At 46.8% G+C, this 26,631-nt stretch overlaps 1 protein-coding gene across 1 annotated transcript in view; it reads right to left on the bottom strand.

The window, feature by feature from the left end:
* Positions 1-26,631, bottom strand: part of LOC144820192 (transmembrane channel-like protein 2-A) — a 583,588-nt gene that overhangs the window by 99,505 nt on the left and 457,452 nt on the right. The window contains exon 11 of the mRNA XM_078677803.1: positions 10,607-10,759. Coding sequence (XP_078533929.1) covers positions 10,607-10,759 — 153 coding nt within the window. The remainder of the gene's footprint in view (positions 1-10,606; positions 10,760-26,631) is intronic.

Raw genomic sequence — 26,631 nt, 5'->3', positions numbered from 1 at the left:
AGCTAAATTTCACATTTTCAAGCTACTATCGCCCTTAACCTGCCTGTGCTGATTTGTGCGAGTTTCACTCGCGATATTTACGACTTTGGCGGCCATTTTGTCCTTTTGGAACACTTTTCTCACACAGCTTACCTGTGCTCACTCTCTGCGTTTGCTCTCTACCAGGCGCAATACAATTTCCTTGCACTCTCCCACATTTGGAATGTCTTCATTTTGGCAGCTCTTCACGCCACGCACGCATTCTCTTGTTTACGTACTTGTCTCTGGCTGCCCTTCTCCACTATGACGCTGTGCTTTTCTTGAGGGACTTTTCCTTCTCTACAATACACCACCCTGTTCATTCTCATTGTCATGGACATTCTCCGCTTCGTTCTTCAGTGTGAGGACTTCCTGACATAAGTAGATGGATACTGTTTCGCGCCTCTAGGTGATCCTCTAGCGTTCCTAAGTGGCTGAGAGGGAACCCTCTTTGGTCCTTTTTGGTTCTTATGGGCTTCTGCTGATTGAGGCGTTCCTCCACACATGTACCAATTCTCGCAGGCACGCATAGAATACTCCTGGTGCTAGCTTTTCCCTCGTTTTCTCTTTGGAGGTGACTTTCATTGTATGGAGAGAAGTGCAAATACTCGTATTTCCAAAACTCCACGACGTGTTTTCATCAAAAACTCAAGAGTCTTCTCTGCATTGGCACATCTGGAAGCTTCTCAGGCACTTGCTGTCCAAATGTCGCAGTCCAACGCGGAACGTTCAGTTCAACCTTCAGGGAAAGCCACGTCGAAACGTCTTAAAAAGGATCCTCCATCACCGACAGGTTCTACCTCAGCTGTATCTATGGAGTTGCTGTTGGAGGAAATACGTGCTCTCCGACCTTTCATGGAGGAAACCAATTCCAAGCTGCAGGTTCTAACTGACAACTGGTCACAGATGGATGCGAGAGTAACTACAGTGGAACGCTCTATATCCTCTCTTCAAGAGTCATCTTCCAAGGTGACACACATGCAGTCGCAGATTTCCTCTCTCCAGAAGCAGGTTGAGGAGCTTGAGAATCGTAATAGACGCAACAACCTTCGTCTCTACGGCCTGGCGGAGAACTGCGAGGGAAATGACCCCATTGCTTTCTTCAAATCCTTCCTACCTAAGCTCCTTCACTTGCCCGAAGGTACCACGCTTAACATCCAGCGAGCACATAGGTTGGGTCGCATTTCCTCCACTTCCTCTGCTTCTTCAAGACCAAGAGGTGTCATCATGTATTTCTTAGAATACACTGATCTTCTCAAAGTCCTTTCAGCGGCCCGTGCCTCCCCTCGCCTCACATGGTCTGGATCCACTCTCTTCTTTGCGCAGGATTACGCCAGAGCCACAGCTAGCCGCCGTAAAGCCTTCTTGGATATGCGACCAGAGCTCCGTTCCATTGGCGCCAGATATGGCCTTTTCCATCCTTGCCTGTTCAGAGTTACTCACAACAACAAAACGACGACCTATGAGGATCCTGTTCACCTCCGGAGCTTCTTGAACTCTGCTCAAGCGTCTGATATGGATCTATCTAGTTCCTCATCAGCCTTTCCTCCATGACTTTCATGAGTTGCTGTTTTGTTTTCTTAATTAGTCTGCACAATTCACGTTGACTGTTTCTATGTTCGCATATATCACGTTGTTTCGCCCCTTTCTTCTATATGATTCTTTTTTCCTCTCGTTTGTTCCCTTATGTCTCTACAACGTAGTCATATGTTGTCTGCCATTGTCTGCCATTTCGTTTTTATTACTTAATTCCTTGATGTTTCCTTCTTCTCAGGTTTTTTGTTCTTTCTTCTCTTCCACAGGTATTACAACTTACAATGTGTCTCCCCCTCGGTCTGGTGATTCGCTTACATTGGATGTTTTGCCTCCTCCAGTTGGTGCTCCCCCCCTCAGTTTTTTCTTCTCGTCTCCTCTCCCTAGTGATCGTTCCTCCCCAGTTCCTCCCTCCGTAAGTATGTTCTCCTCCCTTCCCTTGTTGTTTGCTGCCTCCTTATTATCCTTCATCCTCTTATTTTCCCTAGTTCTCCTTTGTTTACAGGTGTCTTACTCTTCTTGTTTTCGACAACTATTATGTTTTAACTTTTTTCATACCTTTTTCTCTCTCACTTACATTCCTCTACTTTGTTTCCTCATTCAACTGGTTTTTATTCTATATTCCTCTTCCTTATTCACTTTTTCAATCTCACATTATCTTACTTCTTCTTGACTCTCCTGTTCCTTTTGCTCACTTTCTCCTTCTGGGTATTTATTTTATATCTTTCTCTCTCATTGACATTTTCTTTCTCACTTCCATGATATGTCGTTGAAAATAGTTACATGGAATGCTAAGGGCGTTAATTCTCCCATCAAGCGACAGAGAATTTTGTCGCACCTAGCACGTTTAAATGTTGATATTGCTTTTTTGCAAGAAACTAATTTGTCTACTGAAGAATCTGTTAAACTGAAGAGAGCTTGGGTGGGTGATGTTTACTATTCTCCAGGGGATGGCAAGCGTAATGGAGTAGCCATTTTATGTCACAAAAATCTTTCTCACTCTCTGCTTGCTCAGGAATCAGACGATGATGGTCGCTGGACATATGCTAAGCTCTCTATTAAGAATGTTCCAATTTCCCTTTTAAATGTATATGCCCCCACTGCAGGCGATCCTACTTTCTGGCATACATTTTCCCGTCATATTACCAGATTTATTGATGACAACTTTATTTTAGCGGGAGATTGCAATCAGCCCCTTGACCCCTTTTTGGATAGAAATTCCAAGGCTCACTTTATTCCTAATAAGTCACATAAATCCTTTTCTCAAGCTATCTCTCAACGTAAGCTCACTGATGCTTGGCGCTTATGTAACCCAGAGCTGCAGGAATTCACTTTTTACTCTCCCTGTCATCACTCCCAATCCCGGATTGATTACATTTTTGTTACTCACAACATTGTCCAAACCCTTACCCATGCAGAGATTGGTCCGATCTTACTTTCAGATCATGCCCTCACTTTGGTTCAACTTGACATCCTACCTAAATCAGTTGGGCCCAAGCGATGGCGCTTTAATAACTCCCTTCTCTTGGACCCCAAGTTCACTGCATCCTTCACTGAATTTTCAGATGAATTTTTTTTACTTAATGACACTCCCTCTATTCCCAAGCACACCATTTGGGATGCCTTCAAGGCTGCAGCAAGAGACTTTATAATTGGCTTGGTGGCGAAAAAATGGAGAGCTGCTCCTAGCTTTACGGCTGCCATCCTTCTTGATATTAAGAAATTGGAGCATTCTTATTTTACTTCCCGATCGCATGAAAGTTTAACAGCCCTGATTAATGCTAAAATGAAATTTAACAAAAAGTCCACGGAAGATGCGTCCTTATATCTGTTGAAATCGAGTGCCAAGTTTTATGGGGGCAAAAATAAAGCTGGTAAGGTTTTAGCTAATTACCTGAAGGTAAAGCACAACAAGTTAAATATTGAATCAATCTATGACACACACTCTGTTCTTAAACATACGGATACAGACATTCTTGCAGAATTTTCTACCTTTTACAGAACTTTATACTCTTCCGAAACCCAACCCTCCTCTCACTCCTTAGACCACTTTTTCTCCAACATCCAAAAGCCAGCTCACTTCCCGCTTGACCTTTCTCATTTAGAGCTTAGCCTCTCCCAACAAGAGTTACTCACAGCACTTCAGAATCTTCAAAAAGATAAAGCTCCTGGGCCGGATGGCTTTACTGTTGAATTTTTCCTTCACTTCTCAAAACTTCTCATCCCAAAACTACACTCCCTTATTGATGCTTTCCTCACCTTGGGATCTTCCTCAGGTTCTTTCACTGATGCACACATTTGTCTCATACCCAAGGAAGGGAAAGATCCTCAACATTGTAAACATTACAGACCAATCTCCTTGGTTAACATTGATTATAAAATATTTGCGAAGTCTCTTGCAGCACGTCTCGATCTTCTTCTCCCGGATCTTCTGGGTGAGGAACAGTCAGGCTTTGTCAAGGGCCGTTTCATAACTGACAACACTAGACTGCTATTTAATGTCTTATCTAAGTCCCGTCATTTGCCCCATTCCCTTGCGGCCATTGCCCTTGATGCTGAAAAGGCGTTTGATAGAGTTGAATGGACCTATCTTTTTCATACCCTTCATTGGTTTGGTTTTGGTCCTAATTTTATTTCTCTGATTTCCTTACTTTACTCTAATCCACGTGCAGCTGTTTGTGCTAATGGTCAAATATCCTCCTGTTTTGATTTGAAAAGAGGCGTTCGTCAAGGGTGCCCCCTATCTCATTTTCTCTTCAATTTGGGCTTAGAACCCTTTCTGTCTAAACTCCGTCAGAACCCTTCCATTCAGGGCTTTCAGATATCAGATTCCCATATTAAGCTAGCCGCATACGCGAACGGCATCCTTCTTTTTATCTCTAACCCTACTGATTCGATTCACGCCTTCCTTTCTGAAGTAAATGATTATTCCTAAATATCCGGTTATAAACTTAACAATGATAAATGCGAGATCCTACCCCTGACGAAATTCACATTTAGGCCTGATTTCGCTGCATCTAACTTTGCATGGAAATCTTCCCATATTAAATATCTTGGATTGCATATTACTCCTACCATCCCAGATACTGTTTCCCTCTGTCTGTCCAAATGCACCCAAAAATTAGTGGACTTAACGTCCAAGTGGCATCCTCTTTACCTGTCCTGGTGGGGCCGCCTTGACACTATTAAAATGATGTTGTCTCCCATAGTCCTTTATACTATTTCTAACATTCCAGTCTCCATTCCTTCCAAATTTTTTAAAAAGAATTAACTCCATTCTAATGTCCTTTCTTTGGAATAAGAAGAGGCCTCGAATGTCTCTAGCTCGACTGATCCGTCCTAAGACGGGGGGTGGAGTTAACTTCCCAGACTTCCCTGCTTACCATAAAGCGTTTCAATTACGACAAGCCTCCTTCTGGTTGCAGGATCCCAGCACTCTTTCTCCTTTATGGATTAAATTTGAGCGCCTTCTTCTCTCTCCTTTTTCCTTTGCTGAATATCTTTCCTTCTCCCGTAAACCCTCTTCCATTTCCACTCCCATTCACAAATTTACCACTAAACTGCTCCTCTCTTCCTCTCATTCCCCTCCCATGAACATTGCTGATTTCCTTTCCTCTACCATTTGGCATAACACCGCTCTACTTATCCGTAACAAACCCTTCTTTTGGAAAGCATGGCACCACAAGGGGCTGATATGGGTCTCCCAACTCTTTTCTCAATCCTCTTTCTTACCTTTCACCACTCTCCGTTCCCTTTATGGCTTACCTACCTCTTTCATTCGTCAATATCATTCACTCAGAAAGGCTGCACTGACAACTTACAATCGGCTCTCTCAATTATTTATGCCCCTCTCCTGCTTCTCTCGCTCCCATCTCTTTGCTTCACTCCTTTTTGAGTAACACCCCAAAGGCTTCCACCAATTACAAGTACCTTCACACTACTGTCTTTATTAGACCTAAATCCAAAGTGGAGGAATGTTGGGAACATGACCTTTCCACGTCCTGGCCAATTTCACTATGGGACAAAGTTTGGATCAAGATCCGTAAATCCTCGAGAGCGGCAACTTTGACACAGTCTTTGTTCTTCATTTATAATAGACTTCTTTATACACCCTTTGACCTCCATAAACGCTTTCCAAACACCTCTCATACCTGCTGGTCTTGTTCATCCCCACAGGCCACTCTGTTTCATATGTTATTCCTATGTACCTCTGTTCATGATTTTTGGTTACAGGTTTCGGCTAAAATTAATCTGATTTTTCACACATGTATCCCCTTTTCTCATATAAACATTTTCTTAGGCAGCCTTTCCCCTTGCTGGGATAATGTTGAACTAAAGCCTCAGATTATTGATTTGCTATTGGCTGCTGCATTCCAGCAGATAACGGTAAATTGGAAGGACTTCTCCAATATCTCCTTTAAGGCGTGGTGGTTTAATGTTTGCCATAATCATAGACTGCTTTTGTCTTTCCGGCTCGCATGGCTGCAAAGCGTATGGACTTATGGCTCCCTGTCACGCTTTACTTGGACACTTGTGCTAGTCGTTTGTTTCGTCCACTGCCTTCGCAACAAGAAGTCCCCAAACCTCCTTAAATGCTCACTGCATTCCATTTTTCTTCATCGTATCAACTTTATATTCCCTTCAGGTATCTTCATGCTTTTTATGATTAATGTTTCAAATGCTTTTTCCTTTTTTTTTATTTTATTATTGCCCAGATTTCCCTTTTGACACTATTTACAACCATATGCTTGTTTTATTTATCATCATTTTCAATGTTTTATATTTCCAATGTACTTTGTTTTGACACCTTGCTTTCTCTTGTCATTATCAAATAAAATTTTCTTGAACTTAAAAAAGAGAAGGGCTTATTGTTTGTATTAGACCACTGATAGTGAGGCTTGCGGGGAGGAGGTTCTCAACAAACTCAGAGAAAAAAATGGTGAAAGGGAGTCTTCTGTTTACGGCGTACCAGGAATTTGAGATGTCCAAGGCTATGAGCTGCGTACCTAATTCTGAGGAGATGGGAAGTTGGGGAGAACGACTCCCTCCATGCAATATGATTAGATTGTCTATTGATGGTGGGAGAGAGATATGGATGTTCTTGAAGCTACATGCTATATTTCATTGGCGTTTCCATAGTTAGCTACTCAGACCTTCCCCTGACTCTGAGGAGAACAGATCACATTCCTGAACGTTCCCAGTGTGTAAAGCTTAATAAGCTTCTTGCTGAAAACGTATTTTGTTTTGTTGGACTTCTACAGGAGTTCGACTCTATGCTGACACCTTCTATGCTCCCGGTTAGAATTTACCTATAGGAATTATAGTCTCAACCTATGTTTAGATTAGAAAATGAAAGTTTCTTTATGGAATACCTCATTGCAACAAATGGGGTTCTTTGAACTGTAGTGGTTACTATTTTGTATCCCCTTTTATTACAACTTAACATACTGGCACATTTTATCTTTCATACTATATTGCTGTACCTTCTGAATTATTTTTGTACTTTGCATGTATGCCGGATGGATTAATCCCCTGAAATAAACCCATTTAATTGAGTTGATCGATTGTTGGTCTCAATTGTGGGGTCATATTGGCTACACAAATGAAAAAAACGTATTTCTGATGTTAAATCTCTTACAGCACTTCAAGTCAAGTAACAAAGGTCCATATGACCTTTTGGGAAATATATTCAATGATTTTCCAAAGATACTGAGGTGCATATTCAATGATTTTCCCAAGATACTGAGGTGCATATCCATCAGGAGTGAGAATGGTAATTATACATCATAGTGAGGTAAATTAGAAAAAAATAATGTACTATGCATATGCATAGTAAACTCTTTTAGATGTGGGGAAAGCTGTCTAGGAGGTGAGGTACCTCCTCAAGCAGTGAGGAATGGGACATGGAGGATAGCCAAAGGGGAAATTCACTATTCAAAGATAAAAGGCAGATTTTTGCTGATCTAGTTTTGTTGGCCTTAGCACTTTGTGCATTTTGCCCCTACTAACCAGGACTAACATGCTTGTTGTTGAAATTTGCCCATTTGGCAGATTCACCCCTGAACTTTTTGCTTTTTAATATGACATGATGGTAGTGATTTATGGCCTCTGCGCACTTTAGCACTGTCGCCCAGTGTAAAGTGCGTGCGCTCTCTGAGTGCGTGTGGTGAGATTGGCCTGCCCTCCCATAGAAATGCATGGGGGATATGAGTGTCCATGGTAATTCCTGATGTGAGATGAGTGTAGGGGCGAGTTTGGTATGTGAGAATAAATGCTGCGCAATGGTGTGAGCAGATTTATTGAGGCCAGTGGAGAAGTGCCACTTTTAGAAGTTGGCATTTCTGTGTCCAGTGTCTACCTGCCTGATGTGAATTGCATGTCTGGCTTGTGATTGACAGTGGCTGGCTGGTGTGCTTGGCTCCAGGAGCCAGGATGGGTCTGCCCGGTGGTGAATAGGGAGTTCTGCATGTAGATGGGAGGGAGGAGTTACACCCGGGACCTGAATAGGGCTGTGCCTTCCCTCCACAATGCTGGTTTCACCTCCTGTGGTGCGTCTGATGTCCCTGGCCTGTCCTGTGAATAGAGAAGGGAGCTGAGCACAACAAAGTGCTCTAGAGACAGTTGTATCTGGTTCTCCCCTTGCACTACAGTTTTAGACAAAGGAAATAGTGGTATAAATAAAGGGGCTGTGACCCCATGTAAAGTGTTCTGCTTTTGGATCCTGACAGAGGGGGGCTTGCTGCTGGTGGGGCCCAGAAGGGACTGCTATGGGGACAGTCTCCTTTCTGGAGTCCCCTGTGTGCTGGCCCCTGGGCCCTACATTGCCCCCTTGATACTCCAGGACTTCTTGGACCTCCTGCTCTTTATATTTGACCTTGCAAGACTTTCAGCAGCCTTCCTGCGCTTCCTTTTGAGACTGGGCGCGCTTTAATTTCCCTAGGAGAGGGAGAGCCTCGGGGCTGAGCAGCATGGCGCTGCAGCCCTGGCTGAGGGAATCCCCCTTGTAGGGATTCCCCCCTCCTCGTGAGCTTATTTTGTGTTAATTATATTCAGGTTCCACCCTGCGTGTTTTTGTGCCTTTCTTTATGGTTTTCGGCCGGTGCCCACCCCACATGGTTGTCACTCCGAGCAGTTGCCCACCCCGCTTTACACTTTGCGTACCGAGGGAGCCTACCCCTCATTTGCCACCACCCGAAGGACTCGCCGCGATCCACAGCCCGCCTGACTGTGGGCGGGGCCGCCGGAAGGAAGTGATGAGTGTGGTCGGAAGCTGGGCCGGCGGAAGCCCGAAGCAGCACGAGCGTTGCGGGGCTCCCATTACCAGGAGGGAGCCCCGGAAAAGGAGTTAGTCCGGATCCTCGAGTGCTCCCTACCTTAAGTACCGGTCCCGAGATGGGGGACCGGGTAAAGCGTGGCGCCGCCCCCCCCCCCCCACCCCCCACCGAGAGAAGAGTCCCAGGGTGGCATCTGCCCAAACAGAGAAGTCCCCTGCGCAGGAGCCCGGTGAGTTAGGGCTGGGCAGGGGACATGGGGGCATTCTCGCTCCCGCTCCACGAGGGAGCAGATTGTTTGCGATGCCAATGCGAGGCACCGCGTCAGAGCGGCCCCGTCTGTCAGCGGGACACTCCCACGGCTGAGCATTTGTTACTTAAAGGGCCAGAGTGGCCCAGGGGCAGTTCCAGGCCCCACAGTTGTTTCCAGAGCCCGAGGGCTCCAACGTTTTGGCTAATTATTTCCGAGCCTGATGGCTCCACCCCCCCGCAGTGTTTGTTTTAGAGCCCAGATGGCTCCAACATGGGGCACAGTCATTTCAAGGGCCAGTGTGAGCCCATGCCGCATTCTACCTTTTACAGCTGCCCAGCAAGTAGTGGGCAGCTGCACAGTTTAGGTCTTGTTTTCTTTTAGGGAACATGGTTAAGCCAGGAGTGAGACGCACTCCTTCGCCCCCATCTTTGCCTGCACAGCTGCGCAGCACTTAGTGCCAGCTGCAACGTTTAGCTTCCGGAAGCTGTAGGTTGTTGGAGGCAGGGAGGCCGTCAGACCCTTAATTATATTAAAAAAGTGGTCCAGACACAGCATGGCCTTATGAATAGTTCCAAGTATGTGCAATCATCAGCACTACTAAGAAGATAAAAACCACAAATCAGGATACGATTCATCACAATATTACTGTGATGTGGGAACCCAGAGTTAATTAAATACGGTGGCCATCCTACGTATGGCACATATATTGCTTTTGATTGTTACCTAACAGATTGTTTTATTTTACCCACACTAGGACCGGCAACAATGCAAATCATAAAGCTGACTTGTTGTTTTTAAACTAAAGCCTGATTACTAGTCACCATGTAAAGACTAGAGAAAACCGTCCTGAAGAAGGTGTTACATCTCCAGATCACCGAAACGCTGCTTCGACTGTTTGGTTTTTCTGTATGTGGAGGCTAATCCCTCTTTTTTATAATAAAATCTAATGTTTTTAAGTAATTCTTGTTCTGTTGTTGTATGGTGTAGTGCTCTACTGACGTACTTAGAATTGTATTTTAGTTTTGTTGCATATTATGCTTTTAATAGCCACATAAGTGGTAATAGTGACATTGTATGTTTGTAGTAGGGATTGTTATTGCTTTGCCACATGCATTTGTTACATCAACTCCATCGTTTTCAATGTTTAAATGCTCATCTTTAACCCAGAACAAACATATCGTACTGACTGACATCGATTTTTGATTTCCTACTCCGCCTGATTCTGACATGCATAATACTATAAGTCTGAATTAGAACTTGGAGGCTGAGTTGTGACGGATACCGTGACTTTTAACAAGTGTATTATATGTTACAGCTCTTGGAATACGACATATGTGATGGAGTACCACATCCACCAGACTCTAAATCAAGGCATCTACCTTCTTTCACACCCATTCCATTTCAAGCAAGCTACGTTCTTCGAGTAAGAGAGTTTTCATTTACTCAGTGCTCTTTTAATTCGTATAAAAAGATTGCATTTTTAATAAAATAGTAGAGTCTGACCACCTCAACAGAATAAGCAATTACTTACAATGCCTACAGTTGTTTCCCAACAGGGTCCTCTCGGCACATCTGCTGGTGCAATGGGTGGTGGCGTAACTGCGCTTCCATTGAGATATGTTACATTGTAGTAACTAGCAAATAACTCTAAAGTTTTGTTTTTCACATGATCCTCTTCTGCAAGCTAAAATTAGAAGTAATACTTCATTAGTGTATCATTGCAAAGGAATACAGGGAAGGCATGCACAAGATCATGTAAAATAATGACAAGATCGAAATTTTGAGGGCTATTGAACTGTAGCTGCTTTCCTTTTTCTTTATTGCACACGTTCCAGCTCAGAGAGGCAACATTTACTCTTTTAATTGATGGAGTAGATCATGCAAAATGTTGTTAGTCATCAGCAACGATAGAAATAATGAAATGCAAATGTATTTCAAATTTGAAATGCAATGCTAAAACTCATCACATTATAAACAGCAACAAAAAAAGTGGTACAACACAAAGAAAGGAATATTACAGAAACTGGCCTAACAGTGAAAATGAATGCACTTGCCCTTCATAAACATTAAACTCATGTACAAACTAGGGTTGAGCAATAATTTTCGCTCCGCCGACTGAGTTTTCTGAGTTTTGGCCACTCCGTGTTACGCTTATAACATGGAGTTCCAGTCAAACTCCACCAACTGCTGTGTTGCGGAGTTCTATCTTGTGTATGGCTAGCCAACGGTAAGTTGATGAGTGCGATTGAGAATTGGCATTTGCTAGTGCCATTTTCTGGTGCTAGGAGAGCACCCGGCATGATTTTCTCAAGGGGGAAGTCACGACCGTTCGGGGTGAGAAAGCTGTTGCTCAAGTAGAAAACCTATTCGAGTAGCAGCAAGGAAGCAGAGCCTCTGGTATACCAAGTGGTGCGTTCATACTGATTTTGCAGTGTGAAAGAAGCATCAGACGCTCAAAATCAGTGTGAGCCGCACAACATGCTGACTTCTGCTCGTTTGCGGAACTCCACTGAATCTTGCAGTTTTCATGTAACTCCACAGAATTTGGTGTAGTGAAACTCTGTGAGTTCCGTCCACCACCAAGCAGAAAAAAGCCTAATGGTTTTTGAAACTGGTTCAATTGATCTTTACATTTCTGACAATTTACTTCCACTTGCAAAGACCACTTCATCCGAGTCTACTATTCTTGAAAACAGCCTTTCTATTTCTTCACAGTACATTTTTACAACCCCAGAGATTCTTTAATACCTATTGGGGACATTACAATATCTATTCATCTTGTGCTGAGGTCTGGGGCCATATTATAGAAAGTGTCCCGGGGCCGCAACAGACATGTGTGACCGCTTTGTGTACTCTAGTCGCACATTGGTATTACGGAAGGGCACGTAGACACTTGTGTGGCCTCTTCTATAACACAGAACACAGTGGCACACATGTAGCACCATCTAGCTCAAGAGGACATTCCTCCATTTGCATGCGGGTGTGGGCCCATGCAAATAAGGAAATCTCTTTATATTTGCGCCTGTGCCATATTATGAATGTGGGTGCAAAGCCAAAGAAACTGTCAGTGCACCACTAAAAGACGGTGTACTGTCAGTGCACCCCCTCATGGCAGCCCTTTGGAGGGGCCAAGGCGGTCCTATAGACACCCAAGACATCCCCTTGCAGGTGGGTGCAGCCACTCCTTGCACCCGCCTCCAAGGTGATCTATAATCCCTCTTAAAGGTGCAGGCGGATTACCCGCTGAATAGTGAAAAGTACAGCGGCTTTGAAGCAGCTGCGCCGTAATCCACTTAAATGCACTACCCCCAGGGCAGTATGAGTTCACGGCCTCCCTGAGGACAGCGCATTCGTCATTATGAAACACACTTTTCCTGTTTGTGTACTGCACACCTATTTAAAGTGCTCTGTGGCGCAAACAGGAAAAGTGTGCCCTATCTGTAAAAAGGCCCCTTGTGCTCAGTCTTAACTACAGGCCCTAGAACCTTTTGAAACCTTTGCTCTACTTTGTTCTTGGGCAATTCTGTATCATGTGCTCACAGGCCTTTAGAAGCATATATTGAACAAAGCAGAAATAGAACTGTGAGCATTCTATGCTTCACCTAAGTACAAATGATGCGGTCTCAAGTAAACATCTGCGTGCGTTCTGTAGTACATAGTAAGTTGCTATAAGTTGACATTCTAGTCTTTGTAAGAATATCTGCACCTGATGTTCCATATTCTATGTTCCTCCTGTGTTTGTCTTGTGGATTCTACACTGTGGCAGTTAACTGGTTGCTGCTGCAGTGGAGGGTCTGCTCTTACTCTACTTCCTAACTTCTACAATAAAGAACCCTACTACTAGCAACTACTGTCTCCGGATCTCTTTACTACAATATTTTGGCGACGTTTTCTCGAACCCATGGATCCTCGCAGCTAAGAGCAGACCCATATGAGATGATTCTCGTCTTGGGGTTACTACGCTACTACAGTACTGCCAAGAAGACGTGCTGGCCTCACGGAGGACTTTCAGGAACAATCGGCAAGTTTTTCAATTTCCTACCTTGCTGTTCTCCTCCTCTGTGCCCTGCCGTTCTTCCTCCGCCTACCTCCTGCTCCGCTCCCTGCCTCTCTCCGACTGATGACGTATTGGAATGCTGAGGGGGAGTTGGTGATTGCGTTTGTGACGTCTGCCTGCTCGTATTCTTCGCGCTCCCAGTCCTGCGCTTGAAGACGCGCTCTATCACGTACACACGCACTTGGCGCACTTGACGCTGTTGGAGCCACGTCCTACGTCACCACGCTCTTGGAGGCCATTTTCTTTGTTGCTGTAGTTACCGAATCATCCCCAGCGATGCAACGACGATGCACACGTCTTTTGCGCATTCTCCTCAAGTAAATCTTGATCTTAATTAATTGTGTTAGCGACTTTTGACTAAACGCTCATCTGCTGTGGTCATTTCAATTTCTTCACATTTGATTTCCTCACAACTATTTCTGACTAATTTTGTTAAGACTTTAATTCAGACAACTCAGTATTTATTCTACTTCGTTGTGCATACTCATAACATCAGCTATGTCTGAGCAAGTGGCTTTGCAGAGTGGCACTGTTGTTCTTCCTCCCAGTTTTCTTCCCATTCCAGGCCAACCCAGCATATCATGGGAAGATTGGTTTCCCATGTTCGAGAATTATCTGGATGCCCTGGATGCGCAGGAATACTCTGCTAAAAGAAAAAAAGCACTTCTTCTGAGTTCCCTTGGTAAAGAGGGCCAGCGTGTTTTCAGGTTCTTGCCGCAAGCTCTCCAAGCTGGTGCACAAGCTGCTTTAGATGAGTATAAGGAGGCGGTTTCCCGTCTCGAAGTCAGATATGCTAAGGAGGAAAACCTCGTAATGAATAGATATAAATTTTACACCAAAAGTCAGAGAATGGGTGAGACTATAGATGACTTTGTTTCCAGGTTGCGCGAGATGTCCGTCAAGTGCAAATTTGGGAATATGACCGATGAACTAATTAGGGATCAGCTTATTGTACAGTGTAATAACAAAAAGATACAAGAGCGTTTATGGGCGGCAAAGAATCCTAATCTTCAAACAGCAATTGACTTGGCAAAAGTTGTTGAGCAATCCGAAGGGTGTATGAAGGAGTTGGAAAAAAGAACAATTTCAAGTGACGTTAGTGAAGTGTCTTGTCATTCACATTTATTCTCCTCTCAGGAAGATAATGACCAAGACGATATTGCTCTCATCAAGCAGAAGAAGTTTTTCAACAGGAAAACGGTTAACGTCAAGGGTCAAAATACTGTTAGGTCTATTCCTCCTAGACAATGCTTGAGATGTGGTGGTTTAGCACATGCTTCTGATTCGAAATTTTGTTTTGCAGCTAAGCAAGAGTGCATGAAGTGTGGCAAGTTGGGGCACTATGCTCGTGTGTGCAGGGGTAAAGCTCGTTCATCTGTGTCATATGTAAGTGATATTTCTCAATTCAAAGATGACAAGGATAAGATTTTGGTTGTTGGTGATGATAGTGATCTTCAATATGAAGAGCTCAAGCGGAAAAACAGACCTAAAGCACTTTTCATTATAGATGCCAAAGATGTTTATTTAATGGTGGACACTGGTTCACGTTACACCATCATTCCCAACTCGTTATATGTTAACTTGTGGGGAATGAGTCCACTTCTTCCCAGAGATATTTCGCCAGGTGGGTATCAGGGTGAACCTCTGAACATCTTAGGCTATTTTGAAGCCAACATTAAGTTTTGTACGAGACAGATCTTTGGCAAGGTCTATCAGCCTGATTCATGAAGCGAAATAGCGCCCGCAATGGCTGCGAAAACGCAATTGCGGGTGCAAAACACGGAATCGGCATTCAAGTACGAAATAGCGAAATCGCTAAAAAATAATAGCGAGCGGAATAGCGATTACGCTGTAAAAGTCGCAGACTCCGGGAAGTCGAGCATTAGCGATACTGAAATAGCGACCAACCACGGAATCTGCGAATTGAATAGCGAAACGCAATATTGTCTCAATCGGCATTCATGAAAGAAATACATTAGCGAAAAAGCGCTAAATCGCACATTTGCGCGGCGCAATTTAAGGACAACTCAAAGCAGGTGGTAACCATAAAAGCCATGATTAACCAAAATTTGAAAAACTGTTAGCCAATCACCAACAGGTCCAGGCCTGACCAATCACACATAAGGACATTCAGCAGCAGCAATAGGCGTTCCACAATGCCTGGGATGTACATGGTGGTGAGGCGGCGAAGGCTACAGCGAGCAGCACGGAGGAGACGCATGAGGCAGGCAAGGATTTACCGGCAGCGGGTCACCTTGCTGGGGCAAACCAGAGAACAGATTTATGCTAAATACAGGCTGAATGGGGAAATGATCACCTGGCTGATACAAGAACTCGACCCCATCATGCAGCACCCAACAAGGCGAAACAATTCTGTGCCCACACATGTGCAGGTATTGTGCAGCCTGCACCTCCTGGCATCCGGCAGTTTCCAGGGCATAGTAGCCGCTGCTGGGGGGATATCCCAGCCCACCATGTCACGCTGCCTCCACACTTTTGTTGACGCCATGCTCACCCAGCTCCACCGGCACATCACATTTCCCACGAGCCAACAGGATTTGGACCTCACAAAACTACAATTTTATAATGTTGCCCATTTTCCCCATGTCCTTGGTGCATAGACTGTACCCACGTCGCCATCTGCCCACCAGCTGGCACGGAGTATATGTACCGCAACAGGAAGTCGTACCACTCCCTCAACATACAGATGGTCTGCAATGCCAAGACCATCATCACTGACATTGTGGCCCAGTACCCAGGGAGTACCCATGACTCCTTTATCTTCAGGCACAGCGGACTCCACACACGACTGATCAGGGGAGAGTTTGGGGAAGGACACCTACTTGGTAAGTACACTTTGTCGACAATGTCACATTGCTATGAAGTAACTGCGCTGCACAGGCAATCAACATCTGCTCCTCTCATTCAGGTGACAGTGGCTACGCCCTACGGGAATACCTCCTGACCCCTTACCTCAACCCTGCCACACCTCAGCAACGCCGCTACAATGTTGCGCACATCCGGACAAGGAACTGTATTGAAAGGACATTTGGCCTGCTCAAGAGCAGGTTCCGTATACTGCACAAGACAGGTGGGGCCATGTATTACAGTCCTGCAGCGTGCTGCCGCATTGTGGCTGTCTGTGCAATGCTTCATAACATTGCAACCAAGCGCCGGATACCAGTTGACATCTCAGGCAGTGAATCTGAGGGGGACGACCGGCCACCAGCACATGCGCACCATGCACGCGGGGAGAACCCAGCTGAAGGCCACAGACGTCGCAACCACATCACAGCTAACAATTTCTAGCCCACCCCCTTCCCCCACCCCACATATCACAATTGCATGCAAACTGTAATGATTACACAAGGCGTATGTGTGCAGCAAAATAAATGTATTTGTTTGAATCACAAAAAAAAAAGGGTCATGGAAACAACTATTTACAAAATGCAGTATTCATGCATACTGCATGAGACGGTTCATGGCAGGCTTAACTTCAGCCTGCGCCTGTGTCCCTGACACAATGTCATTGGCGCCTCCGGCGCACAATTCCCAGGCGCCTGTGAGGCTCTTCCTCATCCTGGGCAGCTGTAGCAGGCGTAGCCCTGGTGCTGCGCCTAGGTGGGGGGGCCTGCGTGGCAGAGTGGCTGCTGACACTGGAGGCACCCTCACTAGCATCATCACCCCCCACAATTGCCGGTAGCACAGGTGCGTGCAGTGCGGTGACGGCGGTGGTCAAGTGCTCCAGCACCCGGGTAATATCCTCGCAGCACTGGACCAGTTGGTGCTGCTGGGTCAACGAGCGCCGCGCAAGCAGGGAGGTGGCATTTGCCGAGACATAATTGGAGCGGCTATAGGTGGACAGCCGGCTCAGCAGCTGGTGGTGGCGCCTGCTTGCAACACTGCGGTGCTTCACCAGCGCTGCAGTGTTGTCTTCCATAGCCGCCGTCATGCGGTCCATGGCCGCCGTCATGCGGTCCATCCTCTCGCCGACTCCAGCCACATTGCGGCCTATCTTATGCAGCTGGAGCTGGATGGCTCCTTGCTGCTGGGACTGGCGCTGGTGTATGCGGAGCATGCGCCGCTCCACGCTCATGCAGGCATGGAGATGCCCATTGCCCCGCCTGCTGTTGGGCCGCTGTGTAGCGGATGTGGCTGGCCCAGATCTTATTGGACGTGCTGCAGGTGTTGTAGCAGCTGGTGTTGCAGGTGCGGCAGCCACTGGAGGCACATTGGTGGGGTGCCTGGCTCTGGCAGCCGGTGGGCCTGCAGGTGTTGTAGCAGCAGAGGCGGGGGGCCTTGGCAGCCGGTGGGCCTGCAGGTGTTGTAGCAGCAGAGGCGGGGGGCCTGGCCTTGGCAGCCGGTGGGCCTGCAGGTGTTGTAGCAGCAGAGGCGGGGGGCCTGGCCTTGGCAGCCGGTGGGCCTGCAGGTGTTGTAGCAGCAGAGGCGGGGGGCCTGGCCTTGGCAGCCGGTGGGCCTGCAGATGTTGTAGCAGCAGAGGCGGGGGGCCTGGCCTTGGCAGCCGGTGGGCCTGCAGATGTTGCAGCAGGTAAGGTGGGGGGCCTGGCTGCTGGTGTTGGCGCTGCTGCAGGGGCTGGTGGCTGGGTATCAGGTAGGGATTCCTCCTCCTGGGCCTCCTCATCGATCAGCAGCCTCTCACTGTCACTGCTATCACCCGCACCTGTGAGGGTAAGTGGATACTCATTAGGTGCATGTGACTGTCAGACGTGCAGATGTTACATGCATGCTGGGTGTCATTCCCTGGGTGGCTGTGTATTTGCGCACTTTGGAACCTTTCTGGCCGCATTGTGGTACTACTACATTGTGGACATACTACGTCTCCCACAATGCTTCAGGGCATTTCCTGATGCACAACATAGGCATGACTAAGGGCCAATGAGTGAGCCTATTTGGTCAGGGGCGGTCATAGGGGACAGGGTCGCAGTCGCATGCCACTTACCTTGGGTGTCGTGGGTGGGGCGGGAGGAGTCCAGAGGGGTCACGCCAACACACGCCTCCCTCTCCAAGGTGTCCTCTACCTGGTCCTCCAGGGGGGTGTTGGGTGGGACAGTCGGTCCACCACCTCCGGTGCCTGATGCCTCACCAAGGCGCTCCGCCACCCTCTCCTTGGCACGCCCTCGGAGGTCGTACCACCGCTTTTTAAGCTCCTCCAGAGACCTGTCCGCAACGCCCACAGAGTTGACACTGGAGGCAATCCCCACCCAGATCCTCCTCTTCTCCTGCTCTGGGACCCTCCGGGAGTTGGCACCAAACAGCTGGTCGTGGTTGGCCACCACCCCTTCTATAAGGTTCTCCAGCTCCTGTTCGGAGAATTTCAGTTTGCGCTTGCGGCCAGCGCTGTTGCTGGGGCCTGGCTGGGGTTCGTCCGACATGGCGGTCGCTATTTCGGCGGGGTTGTGAGTCGCTAACGGCGGTTTAGCGGCAGCTTTCGGTCGTGAACACTCGACTGATAGCGTCACTGTGTTGTTTGGGGGTGGGATTTGGCTGCTTCCTGGTTGTGATGTCATCACGGTGCTCGTAATGCGTCTTCCCGTTTTCCAGATCCCGCGAGATTGCGACTCGCATTCCCGATCGCACGGGATTGCGAGTCGCTATCCCGTGCGATCAGGATTGCGAGTCGCTATCCCGTGCGATCGGGATTGCGAGTCGCTATCCCGATCGCAGGTAGCCGGAAATAGCGATTTTTCTGTGTTTTTTGTCGGTCGCTAACGGCTTTAGCGCCCGCGTGCGAGTCGCTATTTTTTCCCCGAAAAGTACATGAATGCCGTTTTGCGTTTCCTCAATAGCGAGTCGCTATTAATCGCTATTAGGGACACGCAAAACGGCCCGTACATGAATCAGGCTGAAAGTCTCAGAGTCAGGTCCTGCTATTCTTGGTTGGATACACCAATACGACCTCTCCATTATTGTTAATCCACGTGCTGATCCCCAGGTCATGGTAGTAGAGGACATAGAGTTACTCTCTTTACTCTCTAGCTTTAAAGATGTTTTTGAGGAAAGCTTAGGCCGTCTTAAGGGCTACTCACATAAAATTATACTTAAGCCCAACTCAATTCCTGTCCAGCACAGAGTGAGACGCATCCCCATTGTCATTAGGGATGAAGTCAAGGTCCTTCTTGATGACATGTTGGCGTCTGGTGTCATTGAGCCTGTTGAAGCTTCTCCTTGGGTTTCGCCCATTGTCGTCACCAAGAAATCGGATGGCAAGCTCCGTTTCTGTGTCGACCTCAGGTCTCTTAATCATTGTGTTGTAGCGGATACTTTCCCTCTTCCTAACATAGCAGAATTAGTCACTACCCTCAATGGTGCCAGATTCTTCTCTAAACTAGACCTCAGGAGTGCGTATCACCAGATTGATTTGCACAAGGACTCCAAAAGTTTAACGGCCTTCATCACACCTTGGGGTACTTATCAATTTACTCGTCTGCCATTTGGCCTCAAGTCAGCAGCGAGCGTTTTCCAACGTATGGTTTCTGGCATCTTTGAAGGGGTGTCCAGGGTAGTCTACTTTCAGGACGACATCCTGATTTATGGTCTTACTGAATGTCAACACAATTCCACACTTAAAGTTGTCCTGGAGATATTATCTAATGCTGGTCTTACCTTGCGCAAAGATAAGTGTTTGTTTGGAGTAGATCAAGTGGACTATTTGGGCTACACTATCACCTCCTCTGGCATCAAACCCAAAAAAGACTTGTGTGAGGCTATTCGCTCTGCACCCCCTCCTTGTGACAAAGATCAGTTGCGTTCCTTCATGGGACTAATAGAGTATTATTCGAAGTTTGTCAAGAACTTTTCCGACAAGACTGTTTGCATAAGATCTTTGTTAAAACGGGGTATTAGTTTCACCTGGGGAGTTGAACAACAAGAATGCTTTGTAAATATCAAAAATGAGATTTGTGATGCTAAAATGTTGTCTTCCTTTGATATTCACAATAAGTCAATTGTTACCGTGGATGCCAGTGCACATGGTTTGGGTGTTATGTTGTCACAAATGAAAGGGGCGACAGAACTCACCGTTGCCTTCGCCTCTAGGACTCTCACTGACACAGAGAAAAATTATTCTGTTATAGAGAGGGAGGCACTAGCTGCGTCATGGGCTGTTGAATATTTCCGCACATATTTGTGGGGCATGAAGTTCATTTTGAGGTCCGATCATAAACCCCTCATCAAAGTCCTCTCTCCTGGTGGGGCGAGAAAGGGTTCAGCTCGGCTCATGAAACTAGCAGCCAGATTACAAGAATTTCAGTACTCCATGGAATACATTCCTGGTTGGAGGAATGTCCAGGCAGATTGTCTTTCGAGGCTATCCTTGAAATTGGCGTTCTCCTCACAATTCTGTGGTGTCCCTAGATTTGGATGATGTTGCTGTGGCTTCAGTTGAGGATGCAGTCTTTGTGGGTGAAGGTGTTTTTTCATCTAGTGATTGGTCTAAGGAAATGTCTGTTGATACTACTCTTCAGGAGGTCATCAAACTTGTCAGATTGGGGTCTAGGCGCGAGAGTTCTGTCTCCGTCTCTGTCAGACCCTACACGTTCCCCATATGACTTGGTTGTCAGAAAATGAATCTTTATTAATTATACGTAAATGTTTGTATACAGGAACATTTACATATATAAATACATCAGATACATTAATGATAACTTGCGTATTCCTTGGTTACTCATACCCACGTGTAGTAAGCCTACCTTCTTCCCAGGTGTAATAACTTATATTAACAATCTAAGGGAGCAAATACCGATTCATGAAAATATTCAGGCTTTAAGAAACAATGTGCGAAATAAAGCATTTTCCTGCCTTAAACAGAATCTGTATTTTCATATAAAAAGTCAGACCGCCAAATGCAAGCAAATATCTTTTTTAAGATTGAGGGCAACTGTTTGAAGCACAAACAGGGTTATAGGCAATAAAATCTTTTTTAAACTAAGGGAGCATCCAAACTTGTTTTTTTAACATTATCTGCAATTGCTTCTGTCATATACATATCTATATACAGCAACAATAAATGTTGAAGGATAATATCACTTGTGCTTACATTTCTGCAGCTTAATAATGGATGAGAAAAATGTTCTTTCCCAGTGTCCATGCTCCCAGATAACAAACAGGGATGCCCAGTTACTTAGTGGTAATTTTCTCTAATCCAAGTCAAATTCTTCCTTGCTACAGTCCTTACATATGAGTTTATCTCTTGCCATGCATACTATTAACACCAAACTTGACTTCTCCTTCAGAAACGAATTTGGCCCCATCAATGGAGTACAAATGTGTCACATACTGGGACGGACTTCCTGAAATAAGAAATCCTAGAAAGAAATCAATTGCACAACAGAGAGCTGAGGGAGGGCATTCAAGACTATGATGAGGAAGACTTGTACTCAAAGTTATGAAAATTAGTGGTAAGTAACTGGGCATTACCTCCTCGTCTGTCTTTCTCTCACAGTCCTTACGTACAAGTTTGTACCCAAACCAAGAAACTGATTTTGAAAATAAATACACTTCCAGAATAGCAAAAACAAGCGTATTTAATGCAATGACCCAAATACATTACACAGCAGGAGGGCCCTCCGAACTCAAAAAGCAGAACCGAAATCAGAAATTAAATCCCTACCCAATTGCAATCGGTAATGGGTCATAAAAGTGCGAGGCAAAGCCCAAGTGGCAGCAAATAAATTGTCACAAATTGAAGCCCCCTTAAATGCTGCCCCAGAGGCAGGCACACCCCTAGAAGGCCTCCTAGGGATAGACACTGGAACAGGCTGGCCAGCCAAAGAATAGAAATACTAATAGCCAACTTAATCCAGCGGGAGAGGGTGGACAGAGAAGGCTTGAGATCCCTCTTCGCCAGACCATGGGAGACAAATAAAGCATCAGACCTGCGGAACAAAGCTGTACATTGCAAACACATAGAAAGCGCACAATGGACATCAATTAAATACAAACGCACCTCTTTGTCAGACACAGGAGACAGGCAAAAAGCAAGGAAAACAATGTCAGAATCCAAATGAAAAGATGGAGCCACTTTAGGGCGAAAGATTAGACTAGGACACAACACCATATTTTCCGGAAGAAAACAAAGGAATTTAGGGGAGGACAACAAAGCTCCAATATCCCCCAACCGTCTCCCTGAAGAAATGGCCACCAGAAACACAACCTTGTCTGAAAGAAACTTGTAATCAGTGGATGTCAAAGGCTCAAACTGAGCACTCCGCAAACCTAGCAGAACCAGAGTCCCAAAGTGGCACTGGGGAATGCAAAACAGGAGGCCTGAGAAAACAACTTCATATCAAGCGTGCAGCCAGAGGGGCAACAGACAGAACACTTGTTCCCGAAGGAACTCCAACACTGCAGTAGGATCTCAAGAGGATGATGACAAACCCTTGTCCTGACACCAGATGTAAATTTTCCGCCAATGACGGCTAAAGGCCATCTGGGTAGATGGCTGCTGGATCAACTCCCCCACATCCAAAGAATACCTTTGATATGAGACGGACTGCTTCTCAAGTGCCAGACAACAAGCCTCAACCGGCGAACCGTGTCCAGAAGAAGGGGTGGCTGATGCAACGGAATGGATAAATCAGCAAAAGCCAATGAGTCTGAACTGACAGATGGAGAAGACAAGGGAAACCTCATCCAAGTCCGGGCAATCGGCAGAATCTCCACCTGGTCCTGAACCACCTTCTGAACCACCCATGGAAGAAGAGAGATGGGAGGAAAACAATAAATGAGGCCCCTGGGCCCTGGAACAGCCAGGGCATCTACTGCCAAAGCTCTCGAAGGGCAGGACCAGAATGCAAAATTGAGGAAGGAGGGCATTCTCCTCGGTTGCGAATAAATTCATCCAAGGGTGACCAAACCGAAGAAGAATGGAACCAACGAAAAACCCCTGTTCAGATGAGTGAGGTCCAACTACCACTGGAGATCTCTGTGGATCTAGGGAGTCACTGGAACCAGTTTCTTGTACTCCAGAGACAAAGGTTTCCAATGCCTCAGAAGATATAGGTGCAGTCTACACCAGGGAATAAGGGCCAACATGGATGACATCTCCCCCTGACTGCAGAGCCATGTTCTCTCAGATGCCGAACGGTGAAAGCGAGACGACAAATATGAGTGGAGAGAAATACAAAGCTCCTCTAACACAAACATCTCCCAGAAGTCCATCCCGAAGTGGGCCCAATGAAGAGTCGATCCTGAGACAGCTGTACCTGAGTCTTATTCTAATTGATCAAGAAGCCATACTGCTGCAACAGCGTGGTCGCCCGGTGAACCTCCAACTGGGACTTGGAAAAAGAACAAGAGGCAATTAGTAAGTTATTCAAATAAGGGAAGCGTCAGACACCTTCAGAATGTAAGCTATCTACCAACGGTGCTAACAGCTTTATGATCACTTTGCTGCTGATGCCAGCCCAAAGGGCAGGAACGGAAATGGTAATGGTTGCCATGGTCAGCGAACCAGTGGAACTTCTGGTGAGGAGGATGTACAGGGACATGGACGTTGGCATCTATGAGTTTGATGGAGGTTAGGAACTCACCTTCCCATAAGAGAGGAAGTGTCATCTTGAAAAACACCATCTTGAATGGTACATGAGAAATATACTGCTTGACCCCCTTGAGTTCTAACGCCTTCTGCATCAGGAAAAGCATGGAACAATAGCCATGGAAAAGTTCCCCAGGAGGAACTGGAATAATGGCAGCCTTCTGGAGCAGCAACTGAATTCCCTGGAGCAGTGCAGCAACTTCTCCAGGAGTGAGGAGCAAGAGTCTCGAAAAAATGGCGAGGATGAGTATTGTTGAAACTTATCCTGTAGTTGTTTGAGACTACTTGGACGGTCCAAGCATCTAAAATGGTACGAGTCCAAATGTCCTGAAAGTACGATGGACGTCCCTCCACTGGATGAAACCTGGAGCAGTCATGCCTTGGGAGGGGCGGGTGAAGATGTGGCAGCTGATGAGTACCAGGGTTGTCAGCATTAGGGTTGTCCCAGTCAGGACCCCTGACTTGAAAGGGCTGGTGTTGAGGAGCCTTACCCCCAACGGGCTAAGCTAGTTTGTGACTGGACAAACAGGAGTATCCAGTTTACTATACTCAGCTGATTTCTTAATCAGCTGCTTCAAATGGCAAAATTCGGACAACGCAGGCCCTGCCATGTGTGTTTCGACAACGTAAGTGCTACCATGCTTGCCTTAACCACGCATGTGCCTTAACCACACATATGCATGGTTAAGGCAGGGCGCGGTCTAGCTGATTCTGGGCGGAAGGATCGTGAGAGCCAAAGGACATGGAGAGTTAAGTGGGGCTGGGGCCGGGTTTGTATGGGTTGGGTGTAGTTTTTGGGGCTGGGGGATTGGTTACGTTTTCAGGCCAGGGGGGGTCAGGGTTGTTTTCAGGGCTAAGGAGGGTCAGATGGTTTTCAGGATTGGTGGGGCAGGGTAGTTTTCAGAGCTGGCGGGGTCGGAAAGCTTACAGGGTTAGGGGGTCTGGGTTGTTTTCAGGGTTGGGTTGTGGTCGGGCAAGTTTTTAGGGCATGGGGGGGCACAGTAGTTTTTAGGGCAGAGAAGTTTTGAGGGCTGGAGAGGAAGGGGCTGGTGTTTAGCAGGGAGCAGGTAGTTTTAGGTGTCAGGGCAGAAGCTTGGAGGGGCATTTTAGGGCTCAGGTGGGGGTCAGGGATTGGGTTAGTTTTCAGGGCTTAGCGGTGGTTGGTGTAGTTTTTAGGACTGGGGCAGAGAAGTTTTTAGGGTTTGGAGGGTGTTAATTTTCAGGAGGAAGTGGGTAGTTTTAGGACTCAGGGTGAGGGAAGGGGCGGGGGTAAGAGGTACCTGTCAAGTCTGAACCACAAGATGTCTTTGCCATACATGCCTTAACAATGTATATTTCATTGTAAAGGTATGCACGGTAAAGGCATATGCATGATTAAGACTTACGTGGTTGAGAGCGCGTGGAACCTACATGCGTGGTAAACACATATGTGGTTCCATCACACAACCCCTTCAAATATGTTCCAAAAACCTTGGAACCAGATAAAGGGAAGTTTCAAGAGGACATGCAGATGCTGTGGCAGGCCACAATGGCAGAGCTCAAAGCTGCCACAGATGAACAGAGGTTATCAAATGTAATGTTCGAGAGAAATCGCACTTGTTACTTCATCAATGCCAAGAGGACAGAGAAATACGCACCCCCAGAATTTTCTTCGCTAAAGAATGGAAATGCTTAAGGAGTGACGGAATAGCACAAGTGAAGTAGGCATTCAAAAGGACTTCAAAGTTTAAAGCCACATAGGCATGTTTCACTGCCCTTCCACCTACTTGTCCACTGCATCAGATAGCAAAGCATCTTCTGACACCACAGACCGCTGGGTTGACAACCCAGCCCTAATGTTGTCAATCTTAAAGGCTACGAACTCCTCTCCAAATGTATTCAAAAGGTAACATTTCAACAAAAAGCGAGGAAAAGGATGCTTTTCAACATTCTTCCATTCCTTCTCAAGCACAACAGCGAATAAAAGCATGCAAGGGCAACGATTCCAGAAAAGTCATCATCAGCTAGTGCCTGAGCCAAAGAAGCAAAGCTCAAAGGATCCTGCACATGCTGTAAGCAGTGGCGTCACTAGGGGGGTGCGGGGGGGTGCGGACCGCACCGGGTGACACTCTCACATGGGGTGACACCATATGGTTATGCGCTGTGTATGTAACACAGCCCTGCAGCCTCACCTCTGCGTCTATTTAAAATTATCCTCAGCGGCGCACGCACAAATTCAAAGCACATTATTTCATGTGTTTATTTCAGTCACTTTGAGAAAAGCTGAGAACTGTGAGGGAGAAATCATGGGGGGGTGGAGAAGGCGACGAGGAAAGGGTAAAAAGAGCAGCAGGCGGGGGAGGGGATGCATGCGGAGGGGGAGGGATGGTGCAGGCACAGAGGGAGATGGTGAGATGGTGCAGGCAGAGGGTGAGATGGTGCAGGCGGAGGGGAGATGGTGCAGGCAGAGGGAGCGATGGTGCAGGCAGACGGGAGATAGTGCAGGCAGAGGGTGAGATGGTGCAGGCAGAGAGAGAGATGGTGCAGGCAGGGAGTGAGATGGTGCAGCGGAGGGGAGATGGTGCAGACAGAGGGAGAGATGGTGCAGGCGGAGGGGAGATGGTGCAGGCAGAGGGGGAGATGGTGCAGGCAGACAGGGAGATGGTGCAGGCAGAGAGGGAGATTGTGCGGGCAGAGGGTGAGATGGTGCGGACAGAGAGGGAGATGGTGCAGGCAGAGGGTGAGATGGTGCAGGCTGAGGGGGAGATGGTGCAGGCAGAGGGCAGATGGTGCAGGCAGAGAGAGAGATGGTGTAGGCGGAAGGGAGATGGTGTGGACAAAGGGAGAGATTGTGCAGGTGGAGGGGAGATGTGCAGACAGAGGGAGAGATGGTGCAGGTGGAGGGGAGATGGTGTAGGCAGAGGGAGAGATGGTGCAGGCAGAGGCGGAGATGGTGCAGGGAGAG

This window comes from Lissotriton helveticus, chromosome 2_1, assembly GCF_964261635.1.
Source record: "Lissotriton helveticus chromosome 2_1, aLisHel1.1, whole genome shotgun sequence".
NCBI classification, from domain to species: domain Eukaryota; kingdom Metazoa; phylum Chordata; class Amphibia; order Caudata; family Salamandridae; genus Lissotriton; species Lissotriton helveticus.
The sequence above is the reverse complement of the archived record's forward strand: the minus strand, read 5'-3'. Positions and strand labels throughout refer to the sequence as shown.